General features: G+C 40.8%; 1 protein-coding gene across 18 annotated transcripts in view; it reads left to right on the forward strand.

Moving 5' to 3' along the window:
* The first annotated feature begins 446 nt into the window (after positions 1 to 446).
* Positions 447 to 19,143, forward strand: part of DTNB (dystrobrevin beta) — a 214,843-nt gene continuing 196,146 nt past the window's right edge. For 10 of the 18 annotated variants that reach the window (XR_008747996.1, XR_008747997.1, XM_055809642.1 and 7 more), the window contains exons 1-3: positions 448 to 649; positions 1,294 to 1,372; positions 18,284 to 18,351. Coding sequence is in view for 13 of the 18 variants with exons in the window: in XM_055809642.1 (XP_055665617.1) it covers positions 18,285 to 18,351 (67 nt within the window). In the remaining 5 variants the exon portion in view is untranslated. Of the gene's footprint in view, positions 650 to 1,293; positions 1,373 to 10,488; positions 10,974 to 17,082; positions 17,276 to 18,283; positions 18,352 to 19,143 lie in introns of those variants that run through there. The other 8 variants (XM_055809646.1, XM_055809648.1, XM_055809654.1 and 5 more) reach the window with 5 other exon arrangements.

Here is a 19,143-nt window from a genome sequence, read left to right on the forward strand (position 1 = left end):
ACAGGCGGCCCCGGACCGGGCGGCGACCCGCGGCTCCTATCAGAACAGCCCCCGGCCGGGCATCGCCTCACGGGCGCGCACTGCGCCTGCGCACTGCCGCTGCGCCCGGAGGGGGGCCGGCGGCGCGCGCTGTGCCACGGGCGGGAGCGCGCGAGGCCGCGCTGGCCGCTGATTGGCCGGAGAGCACGAGCGCTCCGGGGGCCCGTTGGCGCAAGGAGAGCGCGCGCGGGCGGTGCAGGGCCTCGGCCGCCGATTGGCTGAGGGGAACGGGGAGCGCGCGGGGGAAGCGCACGCACGTCCGCCGCCGGAGAAGCGTCTGCCTCCCGATTGGCGGCTAGGCGGCGCCGCACGGATCGGGAGGGGCGGGGCCGGTTGCCTCAGCTGCTGATTGGCTGGAGACGCCGGACGGGGGGGGTGAGGTGGGCGCGGGCTCAGATTGGCGAGAGTGCGCGCGCCCTTGCGGAGGCGTGCTCGGATTGGCTGGGCGGCGCGAGGCGGCCGGGGTCCGTTGGAGCGCGGAGGCTGAGGGGTTCGGCCGGCCGTGCCCGTGCGGCCGCCGGCGTGGCGGCGAGCGGCGGCCCGAGCCCGCCTGCGCCGTGTCCCCCGCCCCGGGCAGCCCACTCCCCCCGGCCGCCGCCCCCCGGCAGAGGTGCGTGCTCGGCGCGGCGGAAACGGGCGCTGGCGCGGGCCCGCTGCGGGCACCGCTACCGCCCGCGGGGTGGGAGGGTGCGGGGCCTTGCGGGGAGGAGGGTGCCCCGGCCCCCGCCGCTACCCGGCCGGGGTGCGGGGACGGGCGGGTCCGGGGGGCGCCCCTCCTGCCCGCAGAGGTCTTGGGGGCCGGCACTGAGCCGGGAGCCCCTCGCCTCGGCCGCGGGAGCTGCGGGATTCGCGGAGGTTCGCCGGGCTCCGGGCCTGGCGCGGAGGAAACGCCGGGCGGAGCGAACCGCGGGCGCCATGGGCGGAGGGGAGCCGCGGACACCTGGGGGAGCCTGGCGGGTCGCCTGCCCCGCGCTCCGGGCCCGCCGGTCTCGAGGCTGGCGGTTCGCGGCGGGAGCGGTCAGGGTGCCCCGGGGCTCTCGGCTGTGCCTGGTTGGCGCATCTTGTAGCTGACAGATGCTCGCGTAGAACCTGCAGGCTTCGTTCCTTTGTAATTAACGGGAGACACAATCAGGGCAAAAGTAGCATAATCACAGCAGTAACGGCAAAATCGGGGTGGCAGTGTTATTTTTTTCTGTGGAAAACCACTACTTTCTTGATAAAAAAGCTTGGGTTTTTTTCCCCCATTTTTTTTAGATTGGCTTTAAATGTTTGAAGAAGGAACTGAGCCCCATAAAGTGGAAGTTGCCCTAAGAGACTTCTCAGTGTAATTCAGGTAATGTGATCTGTTGTGACTACCTGGAGTATTGAGCTTAAAAACTTGTATTATGTAACTGATACCAGTTGCCTGTTTGTCACACGTAACTGATATTGAAATTTTTCATCTATTACAAACTTCTGGCACGAGGTGGTGATTTCTGCATTTTATGTGAAGTATTGGATATATAAGATACTTCTACATGAGATGCAATCCTGCTTTAAAAAAAAAAATCCCTTCAATTAGCTTCTTGTGCAAGTTTGATTTAGGTCCCTTAGCTGGGGAGGTGAAGCTGGTGAATATTCTTATGGAGAGCTAAGAAAACCTAAGTGGTACACAGAGCACCGGCGTAGTACTTTCTTCTTTCAGCAGGGATTGGTGAGCCACTGAGAACAGGCTGGAAAGCACAAGGATACTTTGAAAGTTATTTCTGTGCTGCTTGAAATGCATGTCTAATAGAATCAGAGTTATTAACGTTAGAATTTGCTCAATAGTTGTGCATTATTGCCCTTTAAAAATGCTTTGTACTTTCAGTTTTCTTACTCTGGTTCCTAAAACTGACTCTACAGTCTGATGCTCTGTCTGGCGTGGCTGCCCAGTGACAGAACATTCCATGTGCCTGAACCAGTGGTTCAAAAAGTCAGAAGTCTCAGTTCCGGGTTTTAGAAAAATTGGGAAATGCTGGACTGAAGAACTGGGCCTTCTCTTCCCCCCTTCCCTTCTTTCTTTTCCCTGATAAGCGTGTATGATCCTATACTGCTAGGTGGCTTCATAATGTACACCCAAAGGAAAGGAGGTAACTCAAAAGCGTTGGTTTAACGCTGTTGCTTTTTGCGTTTTCTCCAAAGGATATTTTGGGTTAATTTTGGGGAATTTAGATAAAAGGGCGAACATGCTACTGGCCTGAAGACTTCCTGTTTAGGGAAGCTGGAAAAAGGAGAATTAATCAGTATAGACAGTGTAGGGCAGTCTGAGCAGTAATTTCTCTCACCAGAACATGTACAGTTGGCGAAGGCTGTCTGTGGCCTATGCTACAGTCTTTTCTGAAGTTCTTTTCCAGACTAGTCAATTCACATCATGTTTCCAGCAACATCATTCCTTTTGACCCTTACATTCTTGCTATGCTTTCATCTGTCCAGGATGCTGCTCCAGAGGTAGCTTGTCCTATTTAAATCCTCTTTGGGGTTTCTGCTTCTTATCTTTATCGTACATAGGATTCTTGTCTTTGTTGTATAGCTGTTTGATGATGTATCCCCAATCAGCTGCTGAGGTCTTGTTCAGTACCAAGAAGGCAGCTTCCCACTCCTGTGTTGGGGATGCTGGAATTTGTCGTCTGCTTGTTACTTATCTCACGTATAAGAGGGCACATCCAGTAGACCTCTGTGTAAGCGCCTTGTGACAACCCCCTCATTGTTCATTAGAGTTTTTGTTGTGATGAATACAGAAGCCATGTCAGTATTGTCTCAACCCCCCTGTTCTTTTTGCAGCAAACTGCTTCTTGTTTTAGGCTGTAGGTTATTTAAAATGGTAAATTCCTTTGTATATTGTCTGTGCTGCAGCTAGTATGTTCAGGCATCTGGTTTACCACAGAACCTACGTGTTGCAATAACAACATAAATTTTAAGAAGTTAAATGATGAATGGTATAGAAAACTTAGGAAGAAGCCGTAATGCAAGAACAAAGGCTTTTGCAGTATCATAAAAGCATGATTTTCCCATCACTTTAATTATATTATACACTTGGTACCACAGGGTGGCATTAGGACTGACAACTTACAATTCCTTCTAGCCATGGCCATATGTTGTCTGTTGCATGTTGTGCAAGCTGACAGGTTTTGAAGAGAGAGAAAATCAGGTCTTGAAGTTTAAACCAACAACTTTGGATTAGTTGGCATGTTAACCAGAGCGCACAGCACATACTCTGGATGGTTCAGAGAGTCTGGCTTCATGTGGCTGGTCTGTTACAAGCTTTGTAGAACCTAAATGATGTGTTCAGATAAGGCACTTTTTGCAAACGGTTTCCTAGAACTTTTTTTGGAAGGAAAGGTAATTTTTGTAGCTCGGACATGGTAGTCTGTAGCATTGACACTATCCTTGTAGTTACAGAATACATCACCTGATAGAGGCAGACACAGTTTCCCAGCAGGTGTGAATGGTTGGCTTTCAGCATTCCACTCACAGCACAGCCTCATTCTCTTACCATTATCTATCCCTGCCACTTTTTTTTTTCTTTGTGGTTTCAGGGTTATTTTATCTGGTGATAAGGATTTGAATTTATAATATTTGTATTAAGCTATTACTTATTTTTTCTTTTCCCATTGAGTACCAGGGAGAAGAAATCGTGATTGTATTGTTTGTGTTTGGTTTAGTGTTTAAACTGATAAACTGTGGCTAAACTTAGTATATTGTTTCATGGATCTTTTCCAGTCCTGTGGGCTATCAGGGGCTACTAGAATGGATGACAGTATTTTAATTTCTTGGCTGTGCTTAAGTAATACAGATTTATAAAAATACTTGCAGCAGTGAAAATTTTTAGGCAAACTAAATCTGGAAGAAATGCTAATAAACCTTGTAATAATCTGTTGTGGAATTTTATTTGGCCAGTTGTCTCTCTTTGGAAATGAATGGAGTTAGGAAATGTTTCATATCTAGGAAATGAATGACAGCAGGTACCAATTCATGTCTAAATTTTAAAAAGATTGGGTGAATAAAGTGTGTACTATAGTTAAAAAAACCACTTAAAATCATAATAGCTTTACTGCAGGTAGTTACTGACTGCAAGCATGAAGTATTTTTTTTTGTCTTTATCAGTCTTGCTGCTTTCAGGTGCAGATTTTTAACTTCATTTAAGAGGCTGAGGAGTAAGAAGGCTGTTTTGCCAGAAAGCAGATGGTGAGGGAGCCTAGTCCCTAAAATTTTTTTTTAAACAAGAAAAGTTACAAAGCTAAGGGGTAAGAACTCATCATTTTACAGAACACAATGGCAAGCATGATCAATTAAGTTTCACATTTGGCTTATTTTGGTTTTCATTTCTTAAGAAAGAAAACAAAACTTCATTTGTGTCCACAGTTGGTCAGATAGTTGGAATGTTAAATTGAAGATAATTAGAAAAGCAGCTGACAATGTTGTATGTTATATACAGTGTACAGAGTCAGTGTTACAGATGTGTACATGGGAACATTGATAGAAGACTGTAGAGCTGAATGTTAAGGGCTGAATAATCTAAAAGGGTTTTTGTAACTTAGTCTGCGAAGATAAGTTAGATGGGAGGCAGGGAAGGGATGAAGTTTCCAGTTCTACTATACTGCGTTCTGTGTTACTGCTTGTAGGTCAGTTTCTAGTGACAACAGAATATACACTGAGAAGAAACTTACAGCAACAGTAAACATTAAGAAAGCTTGACTGGGTAGTAGTATCTGTTAACTTGTTATGGTTGTGGTTGTACAGGTTGTATAGCAGTGCAGACAGCAAATTATTTGGAAGCAGGTGTGCTATGAGGTGCGCACATGTCCTGGTTTTGGCTGGGATGCGCATTAAAATGTTTCTTGCCCTGGTTACCTAGTGAATGCAACCAAAATATGGTTTGGGTTGGGTTGTTTTTTTTCTAATACCTTGCAATATGAGCAAGCACATCTTGAGAGGCTTAACAAGGATTGCAAAGTGGAGCAAACTAGCTGTGCTCTATCCAGGGAGAGGTGTTTTGGGGACAGGCAGAATGCTACATTAGAAGTGCAATACTATTCTTTGAGTTTATTTATATGATTTTTTTCTTTGTTGCAGTGCTTATGGAATCTTAATTATTGTGGGTTTGTCTTTCTTTATTTTATAGAATGATGACATCAAAGGAAATGCAGAGGCAGTAGGGAGGCACTGGTGGTTTTTGACAACTAGTTTGGGTACAGCCAAATTTCTGAAGAAGGTATTGTATGTTTCTGGCAGCTCAGACAAAACCAAAGTTACCTGGGATTATACACGTGTTCACTTTCCCATTGGTAGTGGCAACACTTTGTAGGCTTGTGAATTTGGTGAGGATGACTTTACATTTTAATGTAGGAGGTAAAATGATCACTATGTAAAGATTTAAAATTGGGTAAGCTTTTTTCCCCTTCTAATTCAGTTGTGATTTTGAAAGGAGTTCACATTGTCACTGCCCCTTTGGCTGGAACTTAGCATTTCTATGGGTGTGCCAAAGGAGCAGTTTGTGTCAACTTTTTCTCATGTGCTGAATCTTTTAATGTAAGGTGAATACATCTGAAGTGAGGTGGGGAGGGAAGGTCTTGCATGGATTACTAGTGATTGATGAAGATGGTAGCAAGTGATACAGAACTAGAGGCGATGACAGATACTGAAAATGGTATTGTCTAATATTGATGTGGATGAATTGGGAGGAGAGTAGTGTTTATGCACTATACTGTTGTCCACCAGCACGAGATCTGGATTAGTTTGCGTCCTGTCAGAGTTCACATTTGTGTGGTATCCTGCTGGTGCTGCATTCCTTACTCTGTTCATGCTCGATCGCTTAATCTAGGTTAATAGAGAAAAGGGCAAAAAAGTAACTCAAAACAATTCCTAATAAATAGTTCAGTTTGGTGAAGAGGCAATTTTAGAATTTTTCTCTTGTGCTCTAATAAGCATCTCTGGGAACCTGCAGATTAAAATGGCTAGAAAGGTTTTTGTAAGATTCACGTTGGAAAAGCTGAGAAGCACAGATTGCACAGAAATCCCCTCCAGTGTTATAAAGAAGATGAATCTTCCCTTCCTGAGAGGGAGAGGTAAGCTATTAATTAGGGTATTTCCAAGTTCTTACTGCTTGAAAATCATGGTGTAATATTTCATTTCTTATCTAACGTTAACATTGCTTTATTTTAAGGGAATAATTTTAACTGCTAAATTTGCTCTTGTTTGCAGGCTTATGGTAAACCTTATGTGTAGGCATTACTTTTAACTTCAGTCTCAGAATCACCAGGGCAGGTTGTAAAAGCCTCTTTCTATTCCTTAGGCTTTTGGGCAATAAAGAAAAATAAGAGTTTGTGATGTCTTTCCAGTTATTCAAGAAAAGCATTTTTGTATTCTAGGTGCTCTGTGTCCTACTGCTATGCATCCTCTCTTTTAGTTTGCTGGGAAACAGATCAGGCTATGCAGTGTGTGTTTAAACATGCAGTGTTGTCCTGAATAGCTTCCAGTTTTGCTGTTCCCCATGCTTAACAATTCCCTGCTTACTAAATATGAATATGTATTGCTATGTACCTAAAATAATACCTTATAATGTTCTTTTAAACCTTTCTTTGGTTTTGTGCCTTAAACTTCCCAGGAAGTAGGCTATGAATAATACAGTGCCAGCTGTTGGTTTCATCAGCTTGTCTGTAGTCTTGCACCTGACCTGTAAATTCTTCAGGGCAGGGATTTCTGTCTGTCTGGGTGTTGAACAAACAGTTACATATGTGAAGTGAAATCTTGTGTTACAATAATTGGAATGGTTTGGAACTCTACCTGGATTTGAATTTTTTCTATCTTGTCTTGAGGTAATCTGGAACTTCTTTTTAAAATAGTGTTAAAAGGTTTTTGAAAGAAACCTGTGGTTAAATACTCTTGTGTCTAGTAAAATCTTTACCAATTTCTTACTAGTTGGGAAGATAAAATTGCTGGTCTCCTCGTGGGGCTCGGACCAATGTTAAGGTTGTTTTCCATAACAGTAAATTAAAGCAATAAGGACTGGCTGAGGATGTATTGCTGCATGCAGTGTCCTGTAAAAACAAAACAGATGGTATTTTGTGCCTTGAAAAAAATCTTACAGTTTAAACAGAAGCAGCAAGGCATGGAGTAGGGAAATGTGTAGTTCTCAATACTGGGTTTTTTTCCCCCTAAACTACTTGATTGCCCATTCATTTTCAAGAAAGTTTACTGTATAATATTGCATGGTTTTGCAAAATCTTCTTTAAGAGTAGCTTTTGAGCCACTGTATTAAAAAAAAAAAAAAAACAAAAAACATTGATTTGTATAGAATTTCACTGCCAAGTTATAATCCATTCTCTTGGTCTTAGTTTAGTGGGTTTTTTTTTCCACTTACGCCCTTCTAGACTGAAGTCAGTTCTGACTTGTAAAGGTCTTATGCAAGCATTTGAGTCCCATACTTTTAAGAAAGCTTCATTTTAAAAATCTGTGAGATCCGGACCTTTTAAGTTTTTAGGAAATTAGGAAGATTCATATTATTTCTCAAAGATGCTCTGTTACTCCTGTTGCAACAGATACAGAAGCAACATTTTAAAGTATTTTTAATACTTCTGTGTGCCATTGCTTTTGCTTTGATTACTTATCCCATATGGTGATGGGAACAGAATTTGAAATTTTAAGTTAAACTAAGACAATTATCAGGAATGGTTAAAACAAACTTTAAAATATGTTGCCAGTCTACTTGCATGAGTATAAAAGGCTTATCTTTTTGTCTTCCTGGATTTTGGTCTAAGTGCATTAGATGTGTCCCTCTGTATTAACTTCTAGATCAATTTCTTTTTCCTAGTTAGAGGCATTGGGGAATGGAAGAATACCTTTAATCAACTGCATATATTAATGTTTGACTGCAGATAAAAGGGAGATCAAAATATGAACCAAGAGAGGATGAAGAACAAAGAAATGAGTAGGCAGATTCAGGTGTTTTGGATAGACAGAGAGGGAGATGAGGGAATGAAATCAATCTTTGGGGTTTTTGTTCAAATTCTTAGTAAAGACAAAGTAAAAATACTTCAGCATCTTTCTACTGAAATCCATCGAAGGTGAATAAATGATACTCATATCATAAATAAACTTAACTTTTATACTTTAACAAAGCATTATGACAATTTAGAAATAATTCGATTTTTTTAAATCAAATGACAGTTGAAGCCATACAAGTTCAGAAGCCCAAAACAGATGATTGAAGTACTAAACCTGATGCAACAGCAATAACCTTTTTCTGCAAGTACAGATATGCCCTGAGTTTTTATTCAGTGTCTTCATCCCAATGACAGGTTCATTCAAATTTGTAAAAGTGAATGAACTGACAGGGGATGAAAGCTTCTTGTTAAACCACCTGTGAAGATGCATTCTTCTAATTAGAAAACTGGCAGAAAGTTCCTAAACTTCCTTCCATGTGAATTGAGTACATTTAAGATCAAAATATGGCCCGAACTGCTATTCTGAATTTTTTTAAATTATTTAATTTCTGAACATAAATAGGTATAAGCACAATTTTACCCTCGCACAACAAATGCAGTTGTCTTACCAGTGATATCAAATATTATTTCTGCTAGTAAAATGCAACATCGAGAATCTGAACAACTCAAATTTAATAATTCATAAATTATTGTGTTTCTATGTTCTTCTGTTCAGCTTGATTAGGCTGCATTTCAATGCAAACAGATGTCTGGAAACGGTTATCAAATCATAAAGGTCAGAATTTCCTTTGGGGTATCTCTTAAAAGTGGAAATAAAAAATAAAACAATTTACTTGAGAGATATTTTTTCCCCTCTAACAGATTTAGTGACTCAGTAATCAAGAAGCAGTGAGGAAGCACCTGAAATTGCAGATACAGAACCCAAATGATGAAGTTTTAAGTTCATAGTCTCTCACATAGTAGCATGTCGTTACAGTAGCAGGTAGGGAAGGAGTGTGACTTCTTGGATGGTGGCTCTAGTTAGTGTGAGAATATAACGGCTGCTCTGTTAGCTGAGATTAATTACATAGTCTCCTTCCCCTCCAATCTGAGGAGGAAAAGCTGCTTATTTAGGCCGTTACCTACAGCTGATGAGCTCCAAGAAGAGCGAAACCTTTTAAGATAGGTCCTGTAGTATTGGCCTAACAATCTTCGGAGTGGCTTGTTTTCATTTTTGTGCTTAAGCTGCAAGTACAATCAGGAACCACTGAAATGTGTGGTCCAGAGTCATCAGCGGCTGAAACTGTTACAGCAAGTCATGGGGAAAAACAGGCGTTAGGTTTTACTTTTTATGTATGTATGGTTGTTTTCTCTCCAGCCAGGTGTACGTATATAATGCACGCATGTATGTGTTGTGGGTGTGGGAGAGAGCTTTCGAAGTAAGGAAAAGGGAGAGCTGTGAAACAGAAGACTGGAATATAAACAGGAAAAGAAAAAAAACGCAAGAGAAATAAGAAAAATGTTTGAATTTGTGGTGCCTATGAATGTATTTGAGGTGGTGACTGACTGTAGAATTCTCCACGATTACTGATATAGCATTTATAAATCAGCTTTTATATTAACTTTGTCATAGAGCTTACTCGGGAAGCGAGAGATCAGTGTTATTGGAGGGAGAAGGTGAAAGCATAAAGGGAAACGGTAAACTTCTTGAAGGTTTGCATCAAGTTAATCAACTGTAGTTTTGTAAGTTACTATAGCTTATGCATTTTTTTGTGCTTTAAGGTGAACATTACTTTGATGTACAAATATGTACGAATGATGTACAAATTTGTACAAAGTATGTACAAATAACTGTTAGCATGTAATGATTTTTTCTAATACTATTTAATAATTAAACTGCATTTCTTTAGTGAATATTTTACTGCAGTACAGATAATTCCCTGCTGATTTTCAACATTATGAATTTAAATAATAGGCATCTTGAACTAAAATCTCCCATGGAACTGGTGGCTAGTCTCCCTGTTACAGTAAAAAAATATCCTTTTTTATATACATATAAGTAAAAATAAATTATTATTAGTAGTATTATATGATAATGTCTCGGTAACTTTCAGCCTCTGTTCTGAATACTTAGAAAAGCAAGTTGAGCACATGCATTATGATAGAACTGTTGAAATTGGAGCATGTTGCAGCTTACTTTCAGTCTCTCCAAAGTTAAATCAGCAAATACAATCTGCATGGTGTCAGGTGCTGGCTGCGGCAGTAACTTCAGCTTGCAAACTTTCATTTCTGATTTCAACTTGAGCATGCTTGACCTAAGACTTCTAGACTGTGGTCAGTGTTAGTACCTATACTGACTTTTCCAGTACATAAAAGATAAAATCTCTGCCAGTAGTGGGTTCATCTTACTGATTTCAGATTTTTTTTTCTTAAACAAAGCTGCTGCCTCTTGACATAAAGCAGAATCATCTTCTGTGGAACCAGCACCATTCTTACTTTAAATTCAAGCACTGTTCTGTTGCTGCAGGGAGGAAATCCTACTTCACTGAGTCAGACTTGAGCAGAGCACTCACGTGCTCTCTTGCAGGTTTTCTGTACTTCCACCTGAGGTGGTGAGTGTCAGTTCAGCCTGTGCTGCCAGAGAAAGAACTGATGTGAACACCAGAACCTCAGGAACTAATGTTTACTTCTAGTTCTCCATAATTAATCAGAATCCTTGAAACTCTGGGAGACATCCAGCCAGAGGAGATAGTCTCTGGCATGCAAATTGAACTGCAGTCAGTTTTAACAGTCTTTAAGGAAAAAAAAAAAAGTAGTAGGTTGAACCCACTCTTGGTCCCATCCTTAAGTGAACAAGAGCTTTTTTTGACGTGAGTGTCCTTACCGGATTGCTAAGTGTTACAAAAAGCTTTTTGAGCAAGAAATACCTATGGAGATCGTCCAGGACAGACCACGTAGACTCACTGTCACATCACCATGACTGGAAGCAGAGTAAGTTATTTGATGATACTGCTTTTGCTAGAACAACAAAACAGGATGTTCATCATGAAACACCTTTGTGTGTGAAACTCACATCTTTATCAGATTTAGGTTTTCCCCTCTAAAGAGACTGCTGGTGATACAGATGGCTTGTGTCCAGGCATATTTCTTTAAGCTCTGGAAGTTTCAGCCTTTGGTTGAATTGTGTGTTATTAAAGCTAAGGAAATTAATTCCAGTGGTGTTCTTCAGTTATTTGTATGGGCATCAATTCTATATGTTTTGACAATCTGCACTTGAAGCAATCTGTAGACCTCTGATTCATTTTTTTTTCCAATTCAGTTGTGAGGATAGTATTTACTTTGACCGTAACTTCTATTTTCTATCTTGCTGCTAAAATGACACACGTTTGCTTTATATCATACAATATAGATTTTTAATTTGGAAACACTGGAGTGGGGAAGGGGGAAGCAGAACAAAAACAGGCTAACACATTATCTTACTGCTAAGAATGCCTTGGTATATATAGAATGATAGAGGTAAGAAAAACATACCTGTCTACTTTTACGAGCAAGGTTACATTTTTGGGCAGAAGGCAAATGCAGCTAAAGAGTCCGAGATCAATTCCTTACAGTCTCACTATCCCCAGATTAACTTTGTCACTGTCATAAACAACAGTGGGTAATCACAAACAAGTGACTGGAGGGTGAATGGTGAGGCATCTGCTGAAAGATATCTATTAAAAATACAGTCAATTATTATTCAGTTTAGGACTGTTAGCTATTGAGTTTGTTCTCTTTTATTGTCTAGTGTAGAGGCATGTCAAGTTACGCAAATAAGAGTGAGAGAGGGGAGAGGATAAACTGGCAGTCTGGGTTGATATGTCTGCTCCTAGGCTCTGAACTGTCCCTCAGGAGTAAGCATCCTGATGCTTTACTTTAGTTCTGTAAAAGCTTCAGACCAATGCTCAGTCATGGTAAAAAAAAAAAAAAAAGCTTAATAGTCTTCAAAAATTTTTTAATATTCTATTAAGAATATTAAAAAAGAAGACAAGAATGTTGTTACTGCTGCTGTATAAAGCAGTGGTGTGCCTACATGTTAAATACTCTGTTCTGTTTCTGCTTCATCTCTGAAAGCAGATGATGGAACGAGAAAAGGAATGGTAGAAGATGATAAAGATCAGTCATAAGTATGAGTGATTTCTCGGCAAGAGACAGCTAGTCTTCAGATTCTTCTGCCTAGAAAAGAGATGATGTCTGAGGATTATTTTTGTCTTCTCCAATACAGAAATGGGTGGAGGCAAGGGGAAGCATGAAATAGAACTATGCAGTAAAGAGTCTAAAAGAAGCAGAAAGATGATGAGGAACTCATACTTTTGGTCTGACACAGTGTGGTCATTCTTATGTTTCTGTTTAAAATAAACAAACAAAACCCACACCCCTACAAAGCTCCAGGAGTGTAGAATGGAATTTTACGGGTTTCTCAATCATACAGGCAGGACTTGGTACTACAACTTTAACCCTGACCTTTAAAGCAAAATCCAGCCTTTTCAGAATAATTAAAGCGTAACATCTCTGAACCTAATTAGAAATATCTATAGTTTCCTGTGAAATTCAGAGGTATTTGATTTCTAGCTTTATATAAATAGCAAGAAGTATTGTCTGAATCTCAAACTGCTTGGCTTTGAAGAAGTTGAAGTATCTCTACTGGTAGGTGAGAACTTTTTTTGCTGCAAGGACCTTTTGGGGAACCTTGCTTTTCTGTGTAATTATTCTGAAATTCCATGGTGTTTTAGAGTGGGGTAAAGAAAGCAGACTTTTCTAATTAGACACTACTAATCCCAAGTCTTGGTGTCTTAATTTGTAGGCTCTTTTGATTAATTCTACATTTGAGGCACTCAGTGTAGATGGCAGGAAGCCTAAGGGAAGAAATAAGAAATCATTAGGCCTAGTCTACAGAAAACAGTTGTACTATCTAGCATTGAAAAGTCTGAGGCTGGATGGAGGTCGGGCATTTTGTACCACGGCCAAAACTTCAGAACGCTGTCTGTCACTTTTGGTATTTGTGTATGCAGTTTCAGACTGTGCTTAAACACTGAAGTTAGGATTTAACAGTTCCCTCTCAGTTTTGCCCATTCCCCTTGAAGTACACGTACCAAGGTACAGTATGTACTGTTGTTTGTGTAAGTCTGATTAATACTTAAGGTAGTTTTCTATTAGAACTCCCTCCTAACTTCATCTTCTGAATCCATATTGATTCTTGCATGGGTTCTTCATCTGCAAGTTCTAGGGTTTGTAGGCATATGCACCTTCAGGCAGCATGCAGCTACACGTACTGAAAGCTACAGGAAAATGAAATGCATCTCATTATTGCATTTCATGGCTAGAGGAAGACTTAAATTCACAGTTAGTTTATTTTGGAAAAGCTGGTTTTTCTGCTCTCCACAGCAGTTTTGATCCTTACCTCTCATCTTTCAGTTTGCCCAGGTCAAATAACATTGTGTGTATTCTGCACTGCTGCTGCTGGCCATTCCAGTCATTGCTGTGCAGAGCAGTGATCCACTGTTCTTCTCCACTTCTCATCTCCTTGTTCAGTCTGTTGTGGCTTTCCATCCCAGGCTTTTCCTAATGTCATGCACGTTAATTGCTATAGTCACCTCTTAGCCTGACCTTGGCTGCATAGCTTTCTTGACACGAATGTGTTGATTTGGGCTTACAGGAGCAGAGTGCACTCAGTACGTGCTAAGGAATGGCAAAATAAGCTGAGATCCCTCCAGGTGGAGGAAAGGCAGCAGGGGAGGAGATAACGTTACAGAATTATAAAATCATGAATGTCATGGAGAGAGTGGATAGCGATTGATTTTTCTGCGTGTCTCAGCAGAAAAACCCGGAGCCTTGTGAATCTGGTAGGAGGAGGGAGGTGCAGAAAAGCCAGTGTGGTGGTTTGTTGAGCTGTGGGATTCGTGTTTGGAAATTCCTGCTGCACAGCGCGAATGTCAAATTTATGGGGCACTAAAGGGACAAACAGGCTTGTGGGGGTGAAAGGATGTTGGTGGTTACTAAATACAGAGAATCGCTTTGGCTCAGCAAGTCTCAGTGCAGCAGGGTTTTGTAAGTTCTTGGGAAGTTTTTCTGTATGCTTGCCCCATCCTTTTGTTCTTCCCTGCTCACCTGCTTTGGGTTCGTTTTGGTGATGGGATACTGCATTGGCTGGATTTGGCCCAGTAATGTGCTGTTACTCTCTTAGCAGAACTTTGCAATAAAATAATTAAGGCTTTTAAGCATGACCAAGCATTTTTCTTTTTCTAAATCCCTATTTAGCACTTTATCTGAGTTCTTTTTTGTGGCTTGGGTCCAACAAACTTGATTTGGGTTACTCTTATGGAAATGTTCAGGTCCAAAGCTGACATTTTGTGAATGTATAAGAACTTTCTGCTGTTCATAATGTGAAATACTGACACTTTTAGATATGTTGCTGCTGTCCTCCTTGTAGCAGTGTAGTGTCTGGTTCCTGCAGAAATGGGCTTGGGCCTTCTTCAGTGTATGCTATGTAGTTACCACACACTAAAATGGTAGCGTATGTTCAAGAGACAGGAGAGAAATGCAGTGCTCTTCTGTCAGATAGGCATGGATCTGTGTATGCCGCTTCTCCCAAGCGTTGCTAATGTGTCGGGATTTTAAAGAATGATGAAGTAGATACCAAGTGTTTAGAAACAGCTCATCATCAAATGTGAAGGACAAAACTGAATGGAAAAAACCCTCCTAAGTACCTGTTTAAACATGTAATGTGATACTGGAGAATCCCAGTGCATTCACATTGTCCTCTGTTGGTACATAAATATTTTCTAGCATTTCTTCTCCCCATATGTTCATTCTAAGCATCCATCTTGTCATTTCAATCCATGCATGTTTCTTGGCACTTTTCTGATGCATTGTGCCACAAATGTTTGAAAAACACCCAATCAAACAACTAACATGTAACTAAAATGTACAACCAGACAAAAAAAAACACCAAAAAAATCCCTACCAAAAAACCCCACACTGCCACCCCCTTCCAACACAACCAAACAGAAAAAAACAATAATGCAGAACAAACTGCAATTTACCTTTTTTTTTGTTTCTGATGTTGAACACTGTAATTTGCATCCTTAACATAATTGCAGTTATTCTGGGTTTAGTTCATTCCTGGTTTGAACTTGAGATAGGTTTAAAGTGCAAAGATGGATGTAGACTTTCCCTCTTTCTCCTTCATCAGCAAGGGATCCTTCTGTATCTGATTGCTCAGGCTTTAAAAATGGGTTTGTCAATTATTCTAATGGATCTCATATGACTAATGTAATTTCCACAACTTTTCTAAGTATCTGCCAGTTTGTCTCTTTTCTCTCTCTGCTATTTGTCTGTACAATGTGGGACACTCTGGCCCAGAAATATAATTTCTTACATGTTTGTCCCGTCACAGATAATAGCAGGAAAGAATCAGCACGGAGAGCTGGTGAACCTAAATAGTAACAGGTTGTTTTGGTGAGCAGGTACGTGACTGTTGAGCTGCTCGCCTAATGCAAATTTCAAATCTTTTGCTCCCTTCAAGAAAGGCAGGGGACATGGAGGAGGTCCTGAGGCAATGTTCCTTGGGACATGATTTTCCTGAGACCGCACCTGAAGAATCTGTACAAGATAATTCCAGAGCTATGGGTGAATCGGGCTGCTTTGATGTGTCCCTGCAGCATTCCATAATCATGGAGAGACCACTTTAAGTTATTCAGGTCTCACTTCAAGGACATGGATGAACATCTAATTCATTCATTTGCTTTGCAGAGATCATGAAGGGTAATGCTAGCTTCTTTAAAATTTTAAAAAGTATATGTCTTGTTCAATCTAACCTGTTGAGCTATGGGTTATGTGTGATAGTGTTCCATGACCATGGCCCAAGCAGCTTGAATGACCTCTTAGAAAACTCAAATCCTGACACCTGCAAGGCAGTGAGGTGTCTGAGGGGAAAAAGCTTGATGTGACTTTCAATGTACATGTTAGCACAGAGCAGCAAAATTAATTGCAGACTTAATATACAGGATTAGTCTTACACCCTGCTTCATCTGAGCCTTTAGTCCTTTCCTGGGCCTCATCTGTGATACTTGCACAGCCTCTCGAGTGGCGGTGGTGAATGGGAGTATCTGGCATTGCCATCTGCTTTTCCTTGCTGGTTGGTAGCATGTCTCTGTGCCTTCTCTGAAAGCAGAGTAGGAGGCCTCTCCCATGGGTTTAGCTGGAGTCTGTGGGCTCTAGTAGGTAATTGCTGGGAGAAATGATGGTTACGGTATCTCTAGTATCACTCTGTCTTGCCACTCTGGTGCGAGGCAAGTTCCCCAGGGACTGGTTCCAGCTTTGCAGAAAAATGAGATTGGCTTGGAAACAGGGGGTTTGGAAGGTGGAGTGAAGGACATGTGTACCTGAAGCCCAAGGACAAGGTATAATACTATCATGATGATTTTTTTTGGTGTCGTAGAAGATTCAGATGATGTCCCTTATGTCTTGATGGAGTCTCTACTAAAAACAACTTAAAAGATCAAATAACTAATTTACCTGCTGGAGTCCATCTGTTGTGGCATTTAGAGTGGCGCTAGCACTTGAAGTAAAGCTAACGACTGGTACAGTAATGGGCATTCTTCAAGATGGCGTGCATGTTTTAAGTGATGAGGAAATAAAGAGAATCTTAGTTAGCTCCAAAAAACTCTTAGGTCTGGGGCATTGTATGAGGATAGCTGGAACTTGTGGGTGAACAAAATGCATCACATGGGTGACATTTCCCAGTGCCCAGCTCTGTGAACAGCTGCTCCAGTCCCCTGGGAAGTACAGCTCGAGACAATGCATAGTGAAGAACCTTGGTTGAGAAGATAAGACATCCCATTTGCATATATTTATTTAACTTAATAAAATTTATTTTAGGAAGCTGAAAAAATCTGCACAATGCTATTGAGGTTTTTTCCTTTTAAAAATGTAATACAGAAGCATGTTGGTTCTGAGTATGGCTTTCTGTTTTGCTAATTTTCCTATTAGGAAAAAAATAAGAAAATATATTTGCAGATTACTTTATATCACCATACACTTATTTTCCTTTTATGAACAGTTGAGGAAAAAGGTTTTGGTGGCTTTCAAGATGAATGTGTGGCAGCATCTTCACCAGAGAATAATTAACAGGCAATGGACAACTGCTGAGGGAAACTGTTAATCAGAGTGTGTGTGAAGTGCCAAGACACGACTTGCTTTTCCTTGGTTGACATTTAAGCCTGATGAAATCTGTCCTGCCATGTTGCATGAGGGTGAGCTGACTAACTCCCTTAGAGTTAGATTCTGGTGTAATTGTAGAATAATAGTTTGCCTTTTTTTATTTAGATGTTTAAAAAATATTTAAAGAGTTGGTGAATCTGATAACAAAAGAATAATGTAATTTAGTAATTTTAAGTGAAATTTTATGTTCATAGTTAATTTTGCTTTCTTTTCGCTGGAGTTGACTAAATTTAAGCGTTTGTCTTTTAGGATTATATAATGAAGCAACCCATATGAGGTACTAAATTGTCCCTGTGCCTCCTTACCTTGGTGTATCAGTTCAACCATGTTGTTGTTACTACTTTCATCTGCTTTCCTGAGAAAGGGAGCCCTGTGTGACCAAACAACATGGCTGTTTTTTTTTCCTTTCCACCTTAATTATATTTAAGGCCCTTACTTCCCTGTCAAATTGGATCTGACCTCAGGCATCAGGTTTGAAAGTTAAATGCAGCCTTGCAAGTTTTGTTTAAAGCCGGGAGAACCCTCTGCCCCCAAACCCAGCATCCCCACAAGAACCTTAGGCAAGGAAGAGAGATGTTACTGACCTCTGTCAGCCAGGGAAAGGAATACGATGTGCTTTCTCCTTTTGAGCACCAGCGGTGCAAATCTGTACATTGGCTCAGCTGGTCGTGGCGAGGTCTTGCTTGCTTTGTATTGTGCAAACAAAATCGCTTTGAACCGGAAGGGATTCTTTACACAATATTGCTATATGTATATGTATGCAGCTCTGAGTTCTGCAAACTTCATATTAGCAACTAAAATGTTGAGAATGAATGTTTCCCGTACTGTACAGCACTTACACTTCAGACTTGTTAACAGATTTTTATCTGTCCGTTATGGAACATGATCGTTATGAAGAGATGTCTGTCTTTCTGCTGGTCTTTTGGTTTACCAAATATAATCAAACTGTTCCAGTTGAGGGATAAAATAATGTTGTTCACAGTAAGTTGCTCTTGTAACAAAATTCTAGCACAAACAGTGTTTGCCGTTTTTGTCTTCAGAATGATTGAGGAGAGTGGGAAGAGGAGGAGGACAATGGCAGAGAAGAGACAGCTGTTCATGGAAATGAGTAAGTAAGAAATTTGAAGACATAATGTCATTTATTCTTTACTGAGAGCTTCACGTTGATAGTTTTACCAGATCATCTGCATCTCGTTTCCACAAGACTATTGCCTCATCTAGTGAAAAGCATCCTGGGTGCTTCTGGGTGCTGGTCAGGAGGAGAACACAAGAGATGAGTCGCAGCTGCCTGAAAGGTCATTCACTGCTAGGTTTTGTGAAGCTCCTTTTTTAAGGAACATTCACATTTCTCATATATGGCAATATCTAAAGTAAGTTTGTGGGAAAACTTGAAATAAATAATTACAACAGACAGGTCCTTAACCTTAAAAAAATAAAAATATTGCACCACAATGCTAGTGTGACTCAGAAGAGAAACAGTTTGAGATGCTTGGGGGGTGGTTGTGTTGGTTTTGGGTTGGTTTTTTTTTTTACAGGACCATTCTCTGAAAGAGAGGCTGTAATTGTTACTAGAAATCAAATGCCTGTCCAGAGATAATATAATGTAAAGGAATGAGACTTAGCCTTTTAAAAAAAGATAGGTGCAGTTAGAAGTAAAAGACTGTATGTTTCCTTGGCATCATGTTATTTTACTTTCCTGTGGGAAGGCAGGACTGAATGAAGTTCCTATGTTAGTCAAGTGTGTCCTGTAATTAGTTACAGGCTGGTGACGGTCTTTCTTAAAACAATACTATATTCGTGCTATTTTGTTGAAGGAATTCCAGATTAACATTCTTATGGCAGTTACAGGTGTCCCATAACTTCAGGAACAGTTTTATTCCTGGCTAATTTATATCTGCTT

The sequence above is a fragment of the Falco peregrinus genome, chromosome 7, assembly GCF_023634155.1.
Source record: "Falco peregrinus isolate bFalPer1 chromosome 7, bFalPer1.pri, whole genome shotgun sequence".
NCBI classification, from domain to species: Eukaryota; Metazoa; Chordata; class Aves; order Falconiformes; family Falconidae; genus Falco; species Falco peregrinus.